Source organism: Ursus maritimus, unplaced genomic scaffold (genome assembly GCF_017311325.1).
Source record: "Ursus maritimus isolate PB19 unplaced genomic scaffold, ASM1731132v1 scaffold_14, whole genome shotgun sequence".
In the NCBI taxonomy this organism is placed as follows: domain Eukaryota; kingdom Metazoa; phylum Chordata; class Mammalia; order Carnivora; family Ursidae; genus Ursus; species Ursus maritimus.
In genome coordinates this window covers 68813609-68828920 of record NW_024423786.1, presented here as the reverse complement: position 1 = coordinate 68828920, position 15312 = coordinate 68813609, and the positions used below count along the sequence as shown (strand labels likewise).

General features: G+C 51.9%; 1 protein-coding gene across 2 annotated transcripts in view; it reads right to left on the bottom strand.

Annotated features, from left to right (window-relative positions):
* SHMT1 (serine hydroxymethyltransferase 1) overlaps positions 1 to 15092 on the bottom strand; it is a 24457-nt gene extending 9365 nt beyond the window's left edge. Inside the window, exons 1-5 of one of the 2 annotated variants that reach the window (XM_040630137.1) lie at positions 14801 to 15092; positions 7700 to 7814; positions 6265 to 6410; positions 2228 to 2343; positions 1863 to 2023 (exon numbers count right to left, since the gene is read on the bottom strand). In XM_040630137.1, coding sequence (XP_040486071.1) covers positions 1863 to 2023; positions 2228 to 2343; positions 6265 to 6410; positions 7700 to 7795 — 519 coding nt within the window. In that variant the 5' untranslated portion in view covers positions 7796 to 7814; positions 14801 to 15092. The remainder of the gene's footprint in view (positions 1 to 1862; positions 2024 to 2227; positions 2344 to 6264; positions 6411 to 7699; positions 7815 to 14800) is intronic. The other variant, XM_040630138.1, reaches the window with a different exon arrangement.
* Positions 15093 to 15312: the final 220 nt, after the last annotated feature.

Here is a 15312-nt window from a genome sequence, read left to right as displayed (position 1 = left end):
GGCGGCGGGAGGCCAGGCAGGTCTGAGTCTCCTCCCTGCACAGGGCCGGTGCCCACAGGAGCCCCTCTGGTGGGTGAGCTGTGTCTCCTGCTGCCCAAGCTGGCCAAGCTCCCAGGCCCTGCCACTCCACACCCCTGCAGGCCCACCACTGCTGAGCCTCCAGCCTGCACCCAAGACACTCTTGGGGGGAGGGGAGCTGGATGGCTCAGTCGGTTAAGCGTCTGACTCTTGATGTCAGCTCAGGTCTTGATCTGAGGGTCATGAGTTCAAGTCGCACGCTGGGCTCCATGCTGGGTGTGGAGCCTACTTTAATTCATTAATTAGAAAGAAGAGACTCTTGGGTAATGGAGGACATTGGGCTAAAGAGTAAGGCTGCCCGGGGCCTCATCTAAGATCAGATGTGACTCCTCTTTGCCACTGTTCTTTCCATAGTGAAAGAAACTGTAGAAACCAGCTTTTGTGGGACGCTGGGGTGGCTCAGTCGGTTAAGCTTCTGCCTTAGGCTCAGGTCATGATCCCAGGTTCTGGGATTGAGTCTCCCATTAGGCTCCCTGCTCAGTGGGGAGCCTGCTTCTCCCTCTCTCCTTCCCCCTTGCTCGTGATCTCTCTCACTCTCTCAAATAAATAAAATCTAACAGAAAGAAAGAAAGAAAGAAAGAAAGAAAGAAAGAAAGAAAGAAAGAAAGAAAGGAAGAAAGGAAGAAAGGAAGAAAGGAAGAAAGGAAGAAAGGAAGAAAGGAAGAAAGGAAGAAAGGAAGAAAGGAAGAAAGGAAGAAAGGAAGAAAGGAAGAAAGAAAGAAAGAAAGAAAGAAAGAAAGAAAGAAAGAAAGAAAGAAGGAAAGCCAGCTTTTGTGGTCTACATGCAAAGACTGAGTCTTGTCTCATTACTGTCATGTTTCAAAATCCATCGTCAAGGTCAGTGTTGGCCGACGAGGATACTTGTGGCCAGAAATGCCTGGGCTTGCCATGAAAAGAGGTGAATTGTCACTTGTACACAAAAAGCACACGCAGTTACTAGGACCGAGCCACAGGCTGACAAATGGCGAATGGTCAAAGGCACGCGGCAAAGACCATGGAATGCCAAGACGGCACGAACACTGGCTTGACTTTCCTAAAAGAATAAAATCCCGTGTGTGACACTCAGCCAAGCACAAGGGTGCACTGGGACCTTTGCTCATGGTGGGATCTGTGAACGAACCTGGAACGGCCCACGGGACAATAAACAGCGGGAGGAAGTTGTTTCTGGACGTGAGGGAGAGTCACCGCGTACCCGGGCTGCCCCATAAGCGAGTGTGCGGGTTACTGCCTTTGTCCCCATCCCCGGCAACAAGTTTATGCATCAGCCACCACGGCCCCCGTGAGCCCACGTGCCTTCCGTGCCTCGTCCCAACCCAACTGTTTATAATGACAAGGGCCCCGTGTGACTACGTGCCAGGCCCACGCCGGGCTCGTGGGCAAAGGGCAGCAGGGTGCAGAGGCCGGTTCTTCCAGAACAGCCACTGTCGTGGGCTGGGGCGCAGGTGTGCGGCGCTGGGCCCCAGCCTCCCACCTGCAGGGGCTGCCCCCAAATGGCGAGGGTGGGGGGGTACCGAGCAGGGCTGTCCCTAGTCCCCAGGGGTCTGGCTGCAGCTAAAACCTCCTCTTCTGTCACCTCCCCGACCGGTCTCCCTGTGCTTCTGCGGCCCCTGGCATGCCCCACATGCCCGAGGAGTCCCCAGGGCAGGGAAGTGACCAATGGCGAAAGGTGGGGACTTCCTGGAGTGCCTCAAGAACAGGACCACCTGTCCCTACAGGTGCAGCCAAGCCCTGGAGGACCTCTGAGGAAGAGGACTGCAGAGCCCTGGAGAGAGACCCACTCCTACCTTATAGGGCATAGATTCAAAAAAGATGGACGTGGCAGAGATTTTCTTCTTGTCCGTCATGAAGCCGTGGGTCAGGTGGCCGCCATCGGGCAGGTCGAGGCCCATGATGCGCCCGTGGGGCTCCACCAGGGCGGTATAGACTGCGAAGTTGGCAGGGGAGCCTGGAAGGCGAGGCCGGAGGGGTACGATGACTTCCGCCCAGCAGGCCCCAAGCAGGACCCCAGAGCTTGGCCACGAGGCCATCAGCCAGGCGGGGGGGCTTAGCCTATCTTTCACTCTCGTTTACGGGCAGTCCTTCCTGGGACTGCTCTCAGTGAACAGCAGCTGGCAGGGGGAGCCCGGGCCCATCTGGAGGTGGCAGTTACCTGAGTAGGGCTGGACATTGACCCCCCAGCACTCGGGGTCCAGACCGTAGACCTGCAGCGCTCGCTTCTGACACAGGAGCTCCAGCTCGTCGATGAACTCGGTCCCGCCATAGTACCTGCGGGAGAAAGCCCACTAAGGCCCCCTCTGGCCCCGATCCTCTGTGCTTCGAACAGAAGCCAAGAAGCTTCGGGCTGGGACCGAAGAATTAAAGAAAAAAAAAAAAGTGGAGGAGCAGTGAGAACGAGTCCTCCGAACCTCACACCACTCATCTTCCATCCGTGCCAAGTGACTGAGTGCCTTCACATCGAGGCAATTCTGACCGAGGCTGTGCAGATGACCCTTGAGGACCTCGTCGTTATGCTGAGTGACCTAAGCCACTTAAAACTGTGTGACTGCCCGCCCATGAGGTTCCAAGAGCAGAGTCCTAGAGCCAGAATGTGCAATGGGGGTTCCTCGGGGTGGGGGTGGGGGGGCAGAGGCAGAGCTGGAAAGTTTTTTGTTTTTCGTTTTTACAGTTCTAATAAAATTTTACTTGTTGTTTAATAATTACATGTGAAAATTTGTTTTTTATCTGTATATTAGTAATGGTAACAACTCAGACATTTTTAACAACTATGCCTTGTGGTCAGAGAAAACTTAAAAATTTTAAATTAAATATATATATACCCTCTTTCTGGGGCAGCTGGGGGGCTCAGTCGGTTGAGTATCTGACTCTTGATTGCAGCTCAGGTCATGATCCCGGGGTCCTAGGATCAAGCCCCATGATGCGCTCCCTGCTCAGTGGGGAATCTGTGGGATTCCGTCGGGGGAAGTCTGTTTTTCCCTCTCCCTCTGCCCCCCCCCAACCTCATGCTTGCTCACACTTGCTCTCTCTCTCAAAATAAATTTTATATATATATATATTCTTTATATATATATATTCTTTTTATCCCAGTAAAGAACACATAACACAGAACTGACATCTTAACCCTTTTTAAGCATACAGTCTAGTGGTGTTAAGTACTTCACGCTGCTAAGTATATTCCCATTGTTGTGCAACAGACCTCTAGAACTTTCTCATCCTGCAAGACTGAAACTCTACACCCACGGAGCAGCAGCTCCCCACTCCCTCCCCACAGCTGCTAGCAACCGTCATTCTCCTTTTCGCTCTGATCCTGACAATTCTAGAAGCTCACAGTGGCATTACGCACTATCCGTATTTTTGGGACTGGGTTATTGCAGTCTCAAAAAAAGTGGGCGCTCACTCCTCGTGGTTCCTCTTCGATGTAGCATGTGACGGGAATTCTTTCTTTTTTAACGGTGAAGGACGTTCGATTATATGGATAGACCACATTTTGCTTTTCCATTCATCCCATCCACCGACACCTGGGTTGCTCCCAGCTCTTGGCTATTGTGAATAATGCTGCTGGGAACAAGTCTGGAAACCGAAAGGGGCTTCGCGGAGTGATCTAGAAGGTCCCTCCTAGCATCGGATTCTCTGCTTTTTCAGCGAAGAAGGGTGTGGTCTCCCCCAAGCTTGGAGGAGAGCAGCCGGATGACTGGGTAAGAATGACGGACCTTCCGGAAGGTCAGGGCTGCAAGGGGCTTAGCAATTAGCCATTTTCCAGAGGCGCAAACACAGGATGGTGATTCATGGTCACGGTGAGGCCCCAGTGCCCCTGCCCGCCTTGCCTCAGATGGAGGAGCCAGGCCACCTGCAGAGGCGGGGAGCTGTGGAAAGATCGCGTGGCGCACAGACCCGGACCTGGTTCTGCTCTGTACCAGGGACTTGGAGCAGCCTCCTTCACCCGCCCAAGTCCGACTCCTTATCTGGAAAGGGGGTGAGAGTGCTGACTTTGCAGTCAGGCTGCGCGATACATGAACGTGACCGTGGTCACGCTCGGCCCGATGCCTAGAACACAGCACTGCGTTTCACCCTCAATTACGCGGCCACCGTCATCTCACAGATCGCCAAGAAAGACAAAAGTGTTTTCAATGAAATGATGGCTTCGGGTCAGTTAGGTCCATCCCAGTTTCGGAGATGTTAAAATGCAAAGAAGTGGGCGCTCAGGGCTGATGAAAGTCAGCAAGGACTCAGTAAACGTCAGCGCGGTTCCCCGCTGCTGTCCCCAGGCTTCCATGGAAATTCAGCTCGGGGCAAGGGGTTCGGAAGCCCGATTCGGGCCTGGGATCTAAGCCGTGTTCTTCAACTAAACTTCACGTATAAGAAAGTGGGAGCTCTTCCTTCATATCCATTTTCACTTGGGACGAGACTCACAGAGGAAGAGAAATGCCCACCAGGGATGAACGGATGGTATAAGAATGTGGGAGCTCTTCATATCCATTTTCACTTGGGACGAGACTCACAGAGGAAGAGAAATGCCCACCAGGGATGAACGGGTGCCCTCAAACCACAGCAGTAAATACCACCTCAGGGGGCCAGGTGTCACCTGCTTCACCTCTCTACAGAGACAGGTGTCCCTGTGTCCACTGGGTGGGGACGAAAACCCTGGGATCCATCAAAGTCTCTTCTACAAGGTCAACTCAGAAACATTGGAACCCCTGAGACAGCTTGGGATTTGGAGTATGTGTGTGGCTTTTTCCAACACCGACAACCAATTCTTGGACGCCAGCTGGGAGGCCCAACAATTCCACCCAATTCTGACACGACCTGGCCCGAGTTAGCGGCCACGCCACAGGTTAAGGACTGACTCAGTTTCAAGAGTCTGCCCTCAGCCACAGTCCTGCGCCCCCAGGCTACCCACACCACTGTCCCGCTTGGCCACACATTTGGGAGTCTCTACAACCTCCTCTCAGGCCTATTCATTTCACCAGAACAACGCAAAGAACTCAGGAAAGCGCTCTATGTATGATTACTGGTCTATTACGAAAGATTCAACTCAAGAATAGTCCAAGGGAAGAGGCGCATAGGGCAACGTGGTGGTGGGGAGGGGCGTCACCCTCCCAGCACCTCGGCTGGTACAAGCCCCACCGCGCTCGGCCCCCTGGTGCCTCGGGGGCTGGGGGAGAGGGCCGAAAGCTCTGCCCTTCTCACCTCCTGTCTGGGCTTTCTGCGTCTAGGCACCCCACCCTCAGTCACCTGCCTTAAACTCAGGCGTGGTCGACAAAGGGTCATCGAGAATAACAGAACACACCTACCACCAGGGAATTCCAAGGGCTTTAGGAGCTCAGTGCCACGGCAAGAAAGACCTGACATTAATTTTTTACGAGACCACAGCATGAAAACATCTACCTGTGTGCGACCCCGAGAAGTCACTGAGTCTCAGTGAGTCTTGGCTTCCTCATCTGTAACTTGTGGAAACCAGCGCTCCTTGCCCTGCAGGGCGGCCCCGAGGATCAAATGAGCTGCGGGTTGTGAAAACACCAGGTGAACCCTCGAAGGCGCAGAGAAGGTAGTTACACAGGGCAGGAGAAAGACTATGCCTTCAACTTGGTTCTCGGCCCTTCTCCAGAGACCTCCAAGGGCATCTCGGTGTGGAGCGGCCGGCAGTGGGTTGAGGGTGAGCCTTCTTTTTCCCTGTCCTCTGGGACACAAATGTACAAATCTGCAAAAACCGTATGTCAAATTCTGTCATCGTCATCTTTGCTGATGACCGTAAAAAACCAGAAATGAATAGAACTTCTTGTGGTTCTCAGGGTGAAGGAGTTGACCACATGCAACGTTTCTAACATAGCCACGAACGAGTCAGTTGTCGCTTCCAGGGCACCCCTGATACAGACTCAATTACTCACAGAGCAACAAGCACCTTCCACGGCACCACTCAGAGTGCTGACCTTTTTCTAGAAGCTTGACAACAGTCCAGCAGCTCCAGACGCCTTAGGCATTGGCCTGTTATTCCAGAAAGCCCCAAAGGGACTGCTAAAGACTGTGAGGACAGCTGCTCCAAGAACATCAGCGCTGTCACATGCTGGGAATTGCAAACGAGTTATGACTGCATGGGAGCGGAATAGAAATCCCCACGCCGTGTAGACCCTAGACTGACTCAGTAGCTCCCATCGCTACGTCAGAAGCAGGCCTCTGACGGCGTTCACATACCTCTGGCCTGGGTACCCCTCGGAGTACTTGTTATTTAAGCAAGAGCCTAGGGCCTCCAAAACTGCTCGGCTGGCGAAATTCTCGGAGGCGATCAGCTCCAGCCCGACCCTCTGGCGGTGACTCTCCTTCTTGATGATGTTGTAAACCTGATGAGAAGGAAAGGGGTAGTGAACGGCTGGCCGGTTCAGGTTAGCGTTTTGCTCTGATCAAAGCCATAGCCTCTTACAGAGATGAGACACTGGGACAGATTCATACTCTGCCCGCAGAAGCCGACCATAACCCCGACAACCCAACTGAGAAGACCCCCATTGCACAAACAGGAAATCGCCCCCCGAGTTGAGCCTTTAGGGAGGAATTCATACAAGACAATAAATTAAGGGACTCAAAAGGACCGAAGAGAAAATGGTCTTTCAAATAAGCACCCCACCTAATGTTTAATTTTCCATCATCTTGTTATTTTCACCCCTATGTTTCACCAAGTTTCTCCCTCCCTGAACTTTATTGCTGGCTCTTCGTCCTTAACACAAGAGTTGCTTTGGTAAACCCACTGGCTTAGTAGACCAGTAGTGGCCGCGGGTTGGGGAGTTTGGGGGGGGTGGGAGGGGGACTGCTCATGGGTCTGAGGTTTCTCTTTGAGGGGGATCAAAATGTTCTAAAATTGATTATGGGGGTGCCTGGGTGGCTCAGTTGGTTAAGCGTAAGACTTCGGCTCAGGTCGTGATTTTGAGGTCCTGGGTTCGAGCCCCGCATTGGGCTCCCTGCTCAGCAGGGATTCTGCTGCTCCCTCTCCCCACTACGCATGCTCTCCCTCAAATAAATAAATAAAGTCTTTTAAAAAATAAAATAAAATTGACCGTGAACATACCAAAACCACGGACGTGTGCACTTGAAGTGGGTGACTTACGTGGCAAGTGAATGATCTCTCACGTATAAAGCTGCTATAAAAACACATCAAGAAAGGATGCTTCTCGGTGTCCAGCTATCTGAACTGGAAGGAAAGGGTCAGATCTCAGTGCCCCTTGCCTCCGGAGCAGCCAGAACAGTGCTCTGCACTGTGGAAACCCAGAAATATCCATATTTGCCCACAGAGGGCTTTTAAAGGTTTTTTAAATGTTTATTTATTTTAGAGAGAGTGTGAATGAGCAGAGGGAGGAGCAGAAGGAGAGGGAGAGAGAATCTGAAGCAGACTCCATGCTTAGTGTGGAGCCCGACACGGGGCTTGATCTCGCGACCCTGAGATCATGACCTGAGCCGAAACCAAGAGTTGGATGCTTGACCAACCGAGCCACGCAGACGCCTCCCACAGAGGACTTTTAGCCACTTTGTCAGCCACCGCCTCTAAATCCAGCATTCTTACACTACCTGCAAGGCTGTCCCGAGTAAGGGTTACTTAGGAGTGGACCTGGCGACTGAAACAAGACTCCCCGCGCCTCACCTCGGTGTCACTGTCTTTCAGGGGCTGCGCCAGCATTTTTTCATGCGAGGACCACAGGTCGGCATCCTTGGGAGCTCCGTTGACTTGAGTCATCATCGCACGGGTTCAAAGTTGCCTAAAATTGGAAACACTCCCCGCATTAAATTCAGTTAAAGTTCATGGCGACCTGTGGGTTCTCCCGAGCTGCTGAAGGACTGACGTGTTTTACGGCCTTTCCCTCACAACTGCTGGATCAACACGATGGCCTTCTATTGCAAAACCACTGTGTAGCTTCTGGTTCCTTCTGAAACTGTGGAGGTCAGCTCGTGATCCCGTTCGTAGAGAGAACTCCCCGCCCTCCCTCTGAGGCCTGCCCCAGCCTAGAGAGAGCCCGATACCCCTCTTCCCAACTATACCTTTCCTGGTTACGGGGTCGCTCCCCTCCTAAACCAGGTGCCTTGAAGGCAAAAACTGAGTGTTACTTTTTAAATTTTTTTGAATCCCACACAGAACCCCAGCATGGCCGTATTTGTCAAATGCGCGAACAAACCAATTGCCAACGTCAGTGTTATTCTTCCCATTTTTTCAAGTAATGAAAATGAGGCTCGGAAAAGAAAAAAAGTTATTTCAGCCCCAGGGCTGCACAGCAGGTTGGCCAGGAAGGAAGGGCTCAAAACCCCCAAACACACATTCTGAGTGCCCCCCACTCTCCCTCCTGTAGGAACTACGAGTCAAGGCACGCCTTTGTGCTGAAATAGAAACCCTCGGGTAAAAGCCGCAGGTCAGATTTGCACGTCTGTCTTTTTCATCAGAAAACGGCATCCCGTTAAAGCAGGGCTGAGCGGAAAACGCAAGCTTCTTAACCTAGGTTTCTGCAGAGTGCGACAGGCATTTAGTGGGCAGTGGCTGGCCACCAGCGTGAAAGTTTAAATATTAATAGGAACCAACCTCCTCTAATCAGCAGTTGGCAGGTTTTCAGGACTTGTCCGTCAATTTGCTATGTTTTCATTTCGGGGCACTCACTCGCCAGTTATTTACCGAGGACCTGCCCCATGGCAGCCACGGGATTGGTACTGGGCACACAGTGGTGACCAAAACAGACGGGAGCCCTGCCCAGCAGCAATGAAAAAGGGTGGCTTCATGCAGCTACATAAAACGAGGAAAGTGGCACGGGGGACAAGAACGGGGTCGTGGCATGAGCAGGGATCACTGTGGACAGCTGGGTCCGGGGCCTATTGGAGATGGGATCCAGAGGACATCCAGACTGGGAAAGAGCCGATCAGGAGGAGAAAGCCCATCTTCCAAGAGTACTGTGGGTTAATAAGAAATATATATTGGTCTCTGCTCTTAAAAGTCTTGTGATTTCCTGGGAGGGATAAGGGTGACTTTTGTTCTCCTTAGGTGACTCCGGGTGGACTCCTGGCTGGTCACCACAAAGACCAAGCCATGATCAGAAGCTTGGAATTTTCCATCCGGACTCCCCATTCTCCAGGGAGGAGAGAGGTGTTAGAAATAGAGTTAATAATTGATCAAGTGTAGGTGAGGAAGGTTCCATAAAAATCCCCAAAGTATGGGGTCTGGGGAGCTCCCATGTTGGTGAATACCCACGTACCCGGAGGGTAGCGCACCCCAACTCTGGGGGGACCCTCCCACACCTCACTCTAAGTATCTCTTTATCCGGCTGTTTGTCGGTATCCTTCCTTTATGGTATCTTCTACTATATAATAAACTGGTAAAGGTAAGCAAATGTTTCCCTGAGTTCTACGGGCTGTCTTAGCAAATGACTGAATCCAAGGAAAGGCGGGTCAGGTCACGGGGACCTCCAATTTGTAGCAAGTCATACAGAAGTTGTGGGTAACGTGGAGACCTCCTAGTTGCGGTTGGCATCTGAAATGGGGGGCAGTCTCGTGGGACTGAGCCCTTAACCTGTGGGGTCCATGCTAACTCCAACCAGTAGCAGAACTGAATTGAACTGCGGGATCCCCCCCAGCCGGTGTCACAGAATTGCTGATGTGTGGAAAACCCACGCATCTGGTGGTCAGAAGTGTCATGAGTGTGGCAGCAGTGTGAGGAAAGGGGGCACACAGCCCCAAGAGCAATTGTTCCTGGGCCAGCTCACCCACTCATTTGCTAGACAAACATACCCGCTAAATACAACAGCCCAATAGTCCCAAATCACACTGATGCGTTCTCCGTAGCCTCCGGTGGAGCCAGCAAGAAGCAACTATCAGAAATCGGTCACTGGGAAATTCCTCACTGGGGCTTTCAAAGCAGCCAGGATTTTCACTCAAGCACCGGAGGATTAGGACTTCAAAGTAATGCGTGCTCCTGCAGTGACAGCAGGCCTGCCTTGCCAAGGGTGGCGGGCAGCCTTGGAGGTGGCTGGCCGTGTCCAGGTTGCCGTCACAGGGGGAGAGAGAGATGGGGAAAATGGTTTGGCCACTATGCCCACGGCTTTTCTCCGTCCTGATTCCCGCATTCAAGAATGGCCGGTACAACCCAAGGCTCTCTGCATCGGCCCACACACGTGCCCTCAACAGGTGCTAAACCCACCAAAAAAAACCAAAACCAAAACCAAAAAAACGTGAGAGCCAAAACAGGTGCTCTGGTCCTAGAATCTGGAAGACCAAGCTTCTTTGAAATACTGATTACTCAAAAAGGATTCCAACGTGGCAAGCAACAGAGAAGATATTGCTCAAAGGCCAAATAACTAAGTCCATTTGGAGGCCTCCTCCTCCAAGGTACGTCAGATCTACAATCATTCTGGCAAAGGTGCTCCGTTGCACCACGCTCAGGACAAGACACAAAGTCCCCACCGGCACCTCTGCACCCCCTGGCTTCCCTTTGGCAGAACACCTGCTGCCTTGTGCCCTCCCTGCAAATCTTTTCCTTGCTGGAGATGCTAATTCTGAGTCAGTTACCGCTGAAGGGGGGGGGGGCTGCACGTGGGCACGTGGGGCCTCCACGTCCCCCTGCTCTCACTGCCCACCCACCAGGAGGAGTTTTCTACCCTGTATCCTATAACTACTCAGGATCAAGCCTCCTTCCCCAACATGGGGTACTTAATCCATACCCTTATTAAGCCCATACCCTTCCTTTTTTTTTTTTTTTTTCCACACCCTTATTAAGCCCATACCCTTCCTTTTTTTTTTTTTTTTTTTTTTTGAGATTGTATTTATTTATTTCAGGCAGGGCAGAGGCAGAAGCAGGCTCCCTGCAGAGTAGGGAGCCCAATGCAGGGCTAAGTCACCCAGGTGCCCTAAACCCATACCCTTCTTGAGTCCAGATGAAGCTTTTTTAACCGTGAAGAAGTTTCGATTCTTTATTCAAACAGAGAGTTCAGGGGCGCCTGGGTGGCTCAGGCGGTTAAGAGTCTGCCTTCAGGGGCGCCTGGGTGGCACAGCGGTTAAGCGCCTGCCTTCGGCTCAGGGTGTGATCCCGGCGTTATGGGATCGAGCCCCACATCAGGCTCTTCAGCTATGAGCCTGCTTCTTCCTCTCCTGCTCCCCCTGCTTGTGTTCCCTCTCTCGCTGGCTGTCTCTATCTCTGTCAAATAAATAAATAAAATCTTTAAAAAAAAAAAAAAGAAAGAGTCTGCCTTCAGCTCAGGGCATGATGTCCTGGGATCGAGTCCTGCATCGGGGGAGCCTGCTTCTCCTTCTCCCTCCGCCTCTTCCCTCTGCTTGTTCTGTCTCAAATAAATAAATAAAATCTTAAAAAAAAAAAAAAAGCAGAGTTCAAGATTCTTTTGTTTCAATGTAGTAAATTACACCTACTGTAGATATAATCTATTGTCTACTAAGTCAATTAGATTATATTCTGGGGCAATTTGAATTACAGTAAGAAAGACAAAGACCTGGAATGTAAATAGCTGCTTTATGTGTCAACTTGACCAGAGTTATGGATGACCAGGTAGCTGATGAAACAAGAAAGAAATCCTGACACTGTGTACCTTTTAAGATGCAGAGGGAAGATCATCATTTTTAGCTAATATTATATTTAGGGAAGACAAACTTCGCATCCTTTCTTGAAGTTTGGAGTTTGGCTGAAACAGAACATACCTTGAACTTTGTCCTTGTTTTTTTTTTTTTTTAACTGTGATAAAATATATGTAAGATTTACGATTTTAACCATTTTTTTTAAGATTTTATTTATTTATTTGACAGAGAGAGAGACAGCCAGCGAGAGAGGGAACACAAGCAGGGGGAGTGGGAGAGGAAGAAGCAGGCTCATAGCGGAGGAGCCTGATGTGGGGCTCGATCCTGGAACGCCGGGATCACGCCCTGAGCCGAAGGCAGACGCTTAACGACTGCGCTACCCAGGCGCCCCTTAACCATTTTTTAATTAAAAAATGATCTTTATTAAAACATTTTTTTTTCTACTTCACCCATCCACCTCCCCTTGGTAACCATCAGTTTGTTCTGTAGTTAAGTCTGGCTTTTTCTCTTTTTTCTTTGCTTGCTCGTTTGTTTTGCTCCTTAAATGCCACATAGAAATGAACCCCCTAGGGTCTTTGTCATTCTCTGCCATTTTGACCATTTTTAGGTGCAATTCAGTGGCATTAAATACACGCACGTCGTTGTGCAACCATCACGACCATCTGTCTCCAGAACTTTCTCATCACCCCAAACAGCAATTCTGGGCACCCATGAAACATCTCTCCATTCCACTCTCTCCAAGCTGGTGGGAGCAACTATTCTACTTTCTACGAATTTGACTGTTTCAGGTGCCTCAGTAAATGAAATCACACAACAGTCGCCCTTTTGTGTCTGGCTTATTTCACGTCGCGGGAGGCCTTCCAAGTTCATCCATGTTGTAGCTTGTGTCAGAATTTCCCTCCCTGTCAAGTCTGGGTAATACTCCACTGCATGCAGACACCACACAGTACTTTGTTCGTCCATTCTTCCATCACCGACATTGGTTGCTTCCACCTTTTGGCCACTGTCAATAATGCAACCATGAATGTAACAAATACCAAGCGCCTGCTTTCAGCCCTTCTGGGTACAGACCCCAAGAGGAATTGCTGGATCATACAGTAATGCTATATTTCGTTCAAGACAAGCTTTTGACGTTTCAGAAATCTATACTCTATTATTAGCCTACAGTGAATTCATTCATTCCTGCAACAAATATTTATTGAGCAATTCCCATGTCCCAGGCACTGAGCTAGGAACTAGGAACACATGGGTCCAAAAGACAGAGGCCCTGCTTTTGTGAGGAGCAGACTAATACACAAGTAAACCAGAAATATACAAGATAATTTCAGGTGGTGGTGATGGCCATGAGGACAATAAATGGGTGGAGGGCTCCTTTAGGAGAGGCCTTGGAAAGTGCCTGGGCTGAGATCTGAAGTGGGAAGGAGCCAGGCTTCTGCGATCTGGGGCAAGCGCTCCTCACCTTATCACCGTTAGTGCAAAGGCCCTCAAATGGGAAGAAGTTTGACTTGTTAAGGGCCAGAAATCAGGCCCCTGTGGCTGAAGCTTGGGGAACAGAGGCCCAAGAGATGACACTGGAAGGACCAAGGGTGAGAGCAGGGATGGGAGAACAGATTCTTCACCTTGACCGTGCATGCTTGACAAGTTTCAAACTGTGTTCTAGAAACCTCGGTCTTCAGCCATGTCTCAATCCATCTGTGAAATCGGAAACTAACAACTAGAGAAACCCAGCTGAGGGAGATCAAGGTTCCCCACGTCAAAAAGCAGGTGGGGGACACCTCCCAAGCTGGACCCCTCCAACCCTCCCACGTCCCGACAGTGAAGACCAGAGCCGAGGAAACTGTGCTAAAACCAGCCTGCTGGGTTCAGATCCTGCTCTCCACTTCCTAAGGTGCAACCCCAGTTGCTGACACCTCTGTTTCTCAGCCCCCTCATTAAACCCAGGAGTGAAGACAGTTCTGAGCTGGCAGGGAGAGTTAAACGAGCCACCGGACATACACAGGGCACTCAGAACAGTGCCAGGCACAAAGTACTCAAAAATGATCAGCTACTACTCTTACAAAGAACGGAGGGACCTTAGGGCCATCTTTGTTACCACTCAGTAATCTGGGCGGAGCACCCCGGCAGGAAACAGCCCACTGCTGCCGTTACTATCATTATAGTGCCGGATATTTCTGTTGGGGAAATGTCACTCATGTGTGGCACCGTCCTCACCTCAACCCCAGGAAAACAGACCCGCTAAGTGAATTTACTTGCCAAGGTCATCAGCCTCCCCATGGCCCCAAATCTTCCCTGGGCCTTTTGCCACAGAAGTGGAACCAGCCAGAAGTCTCCGGAGGGAACGGCCCTGTTGAATGGCATCTGTGTGTCCCACACACAGATTCTGTGCTGCCTAGTTTACAGAGGAGGAAACAGGCTCGGAGAGCTCAGGGGTCGAAGGTGCTACAACAGAGTCAAAATTCGACCTCCGGTTTACCTTTAGCTCCAAAGCACGTTCCCATGAATAAAAGCACAGGCTGCCCGCGTCCAACGCCTGCTCCCTCAAGTGAGAAATTTAAAATATGATTTCATAAGAACCTGAACTGGTGTTTCCAGTCCGGCAACTGCCTGGCTAAAGACACGTTTTGTGCTGGCCTCAGCGATCAAGGGTCACTTAAATTCCAGGACCTCGAAGCACAGGGCACGGGGCCAAGAACCCCACAGGGCAACGTTTGTCTCCTAGCACAGGGGGTGACAGATTGCAGACAACAGGCGCCGCTCCTCCCCCGCAGGGATCTGTTCGCACTCCAGAGCGCGACCATACATGCAATGCTTGAGAGCGCGGGCTTTGAGAGCTTCCGTTTAATTCCGGGCTCTGCCATTTTGCTATCTGCAGGGTCGCGCCTAAAGCGGCTCTTCTCCTCGAGCCTCACCTTCCTCATCTGTAAAATGGGCTCTGTGATAGCACTCCGCCTGCAGCTTTGTTGAGGGGCTTCTGTAGCCAGGCGAAGGGGTGTACTTAAATTGAAAAAGCTCTGCGAGAAAAGTGCTCAGTGGGGAGCGGCTACTTCATCAGCTCTAAGCCTTCGCATCTGCGTCAAAGGCTGAGCCCGCCACCCCCACTGCACCGACCGGTGACCAGGGACCGGGCATTGGGGCTCGCCGCCCTCCCGCCCCTCACCCCGGCCACTAACAAAGCGCCCCGTACCTTTTCCGGCTTCTCAGAGCTGCAGGGGAAGCGCGGTGGCGAGGCGCACACCACAAAGGGAGCGCACACCCCGAGAGCGCCGGCGACACCAAGGTCCTGGCACCCGAAGCTGCCCACCTACCGGAACAGGCTCTCGCACACCAGCCCAGCGACCCCGAGGCCCCACGCTGCAGCCGCCGCTGCCAGAGTCCGAGACCCGCCGACGCGCGCCCGACTGTGTGCCCGCCACGTGACACCTGCCGCGCGAGTCCGGAACGCAGAACTTGGCGCGCGGCGGTTCGCGCTCCACTCTGTGCCCGGTGCTCGGCGCCCGGCCCCGCCCCCGGAGGGGACCAATCAGAGGGGCAGCCCCGCCCCCCAGGCGCAGGCGCTATTGGCTGCGGCGGAGCGGTGGGCGGGGATGCCCCGCCCCTCCCGGCCCGGGAGCTTACCTAGTCCTTGGCCGCGGGCTAGGGGCGGGGTTTTCCGGGGTGGTGTGGGCGGACGGCCTGTCCCAGTGAATTTGAGTAGGC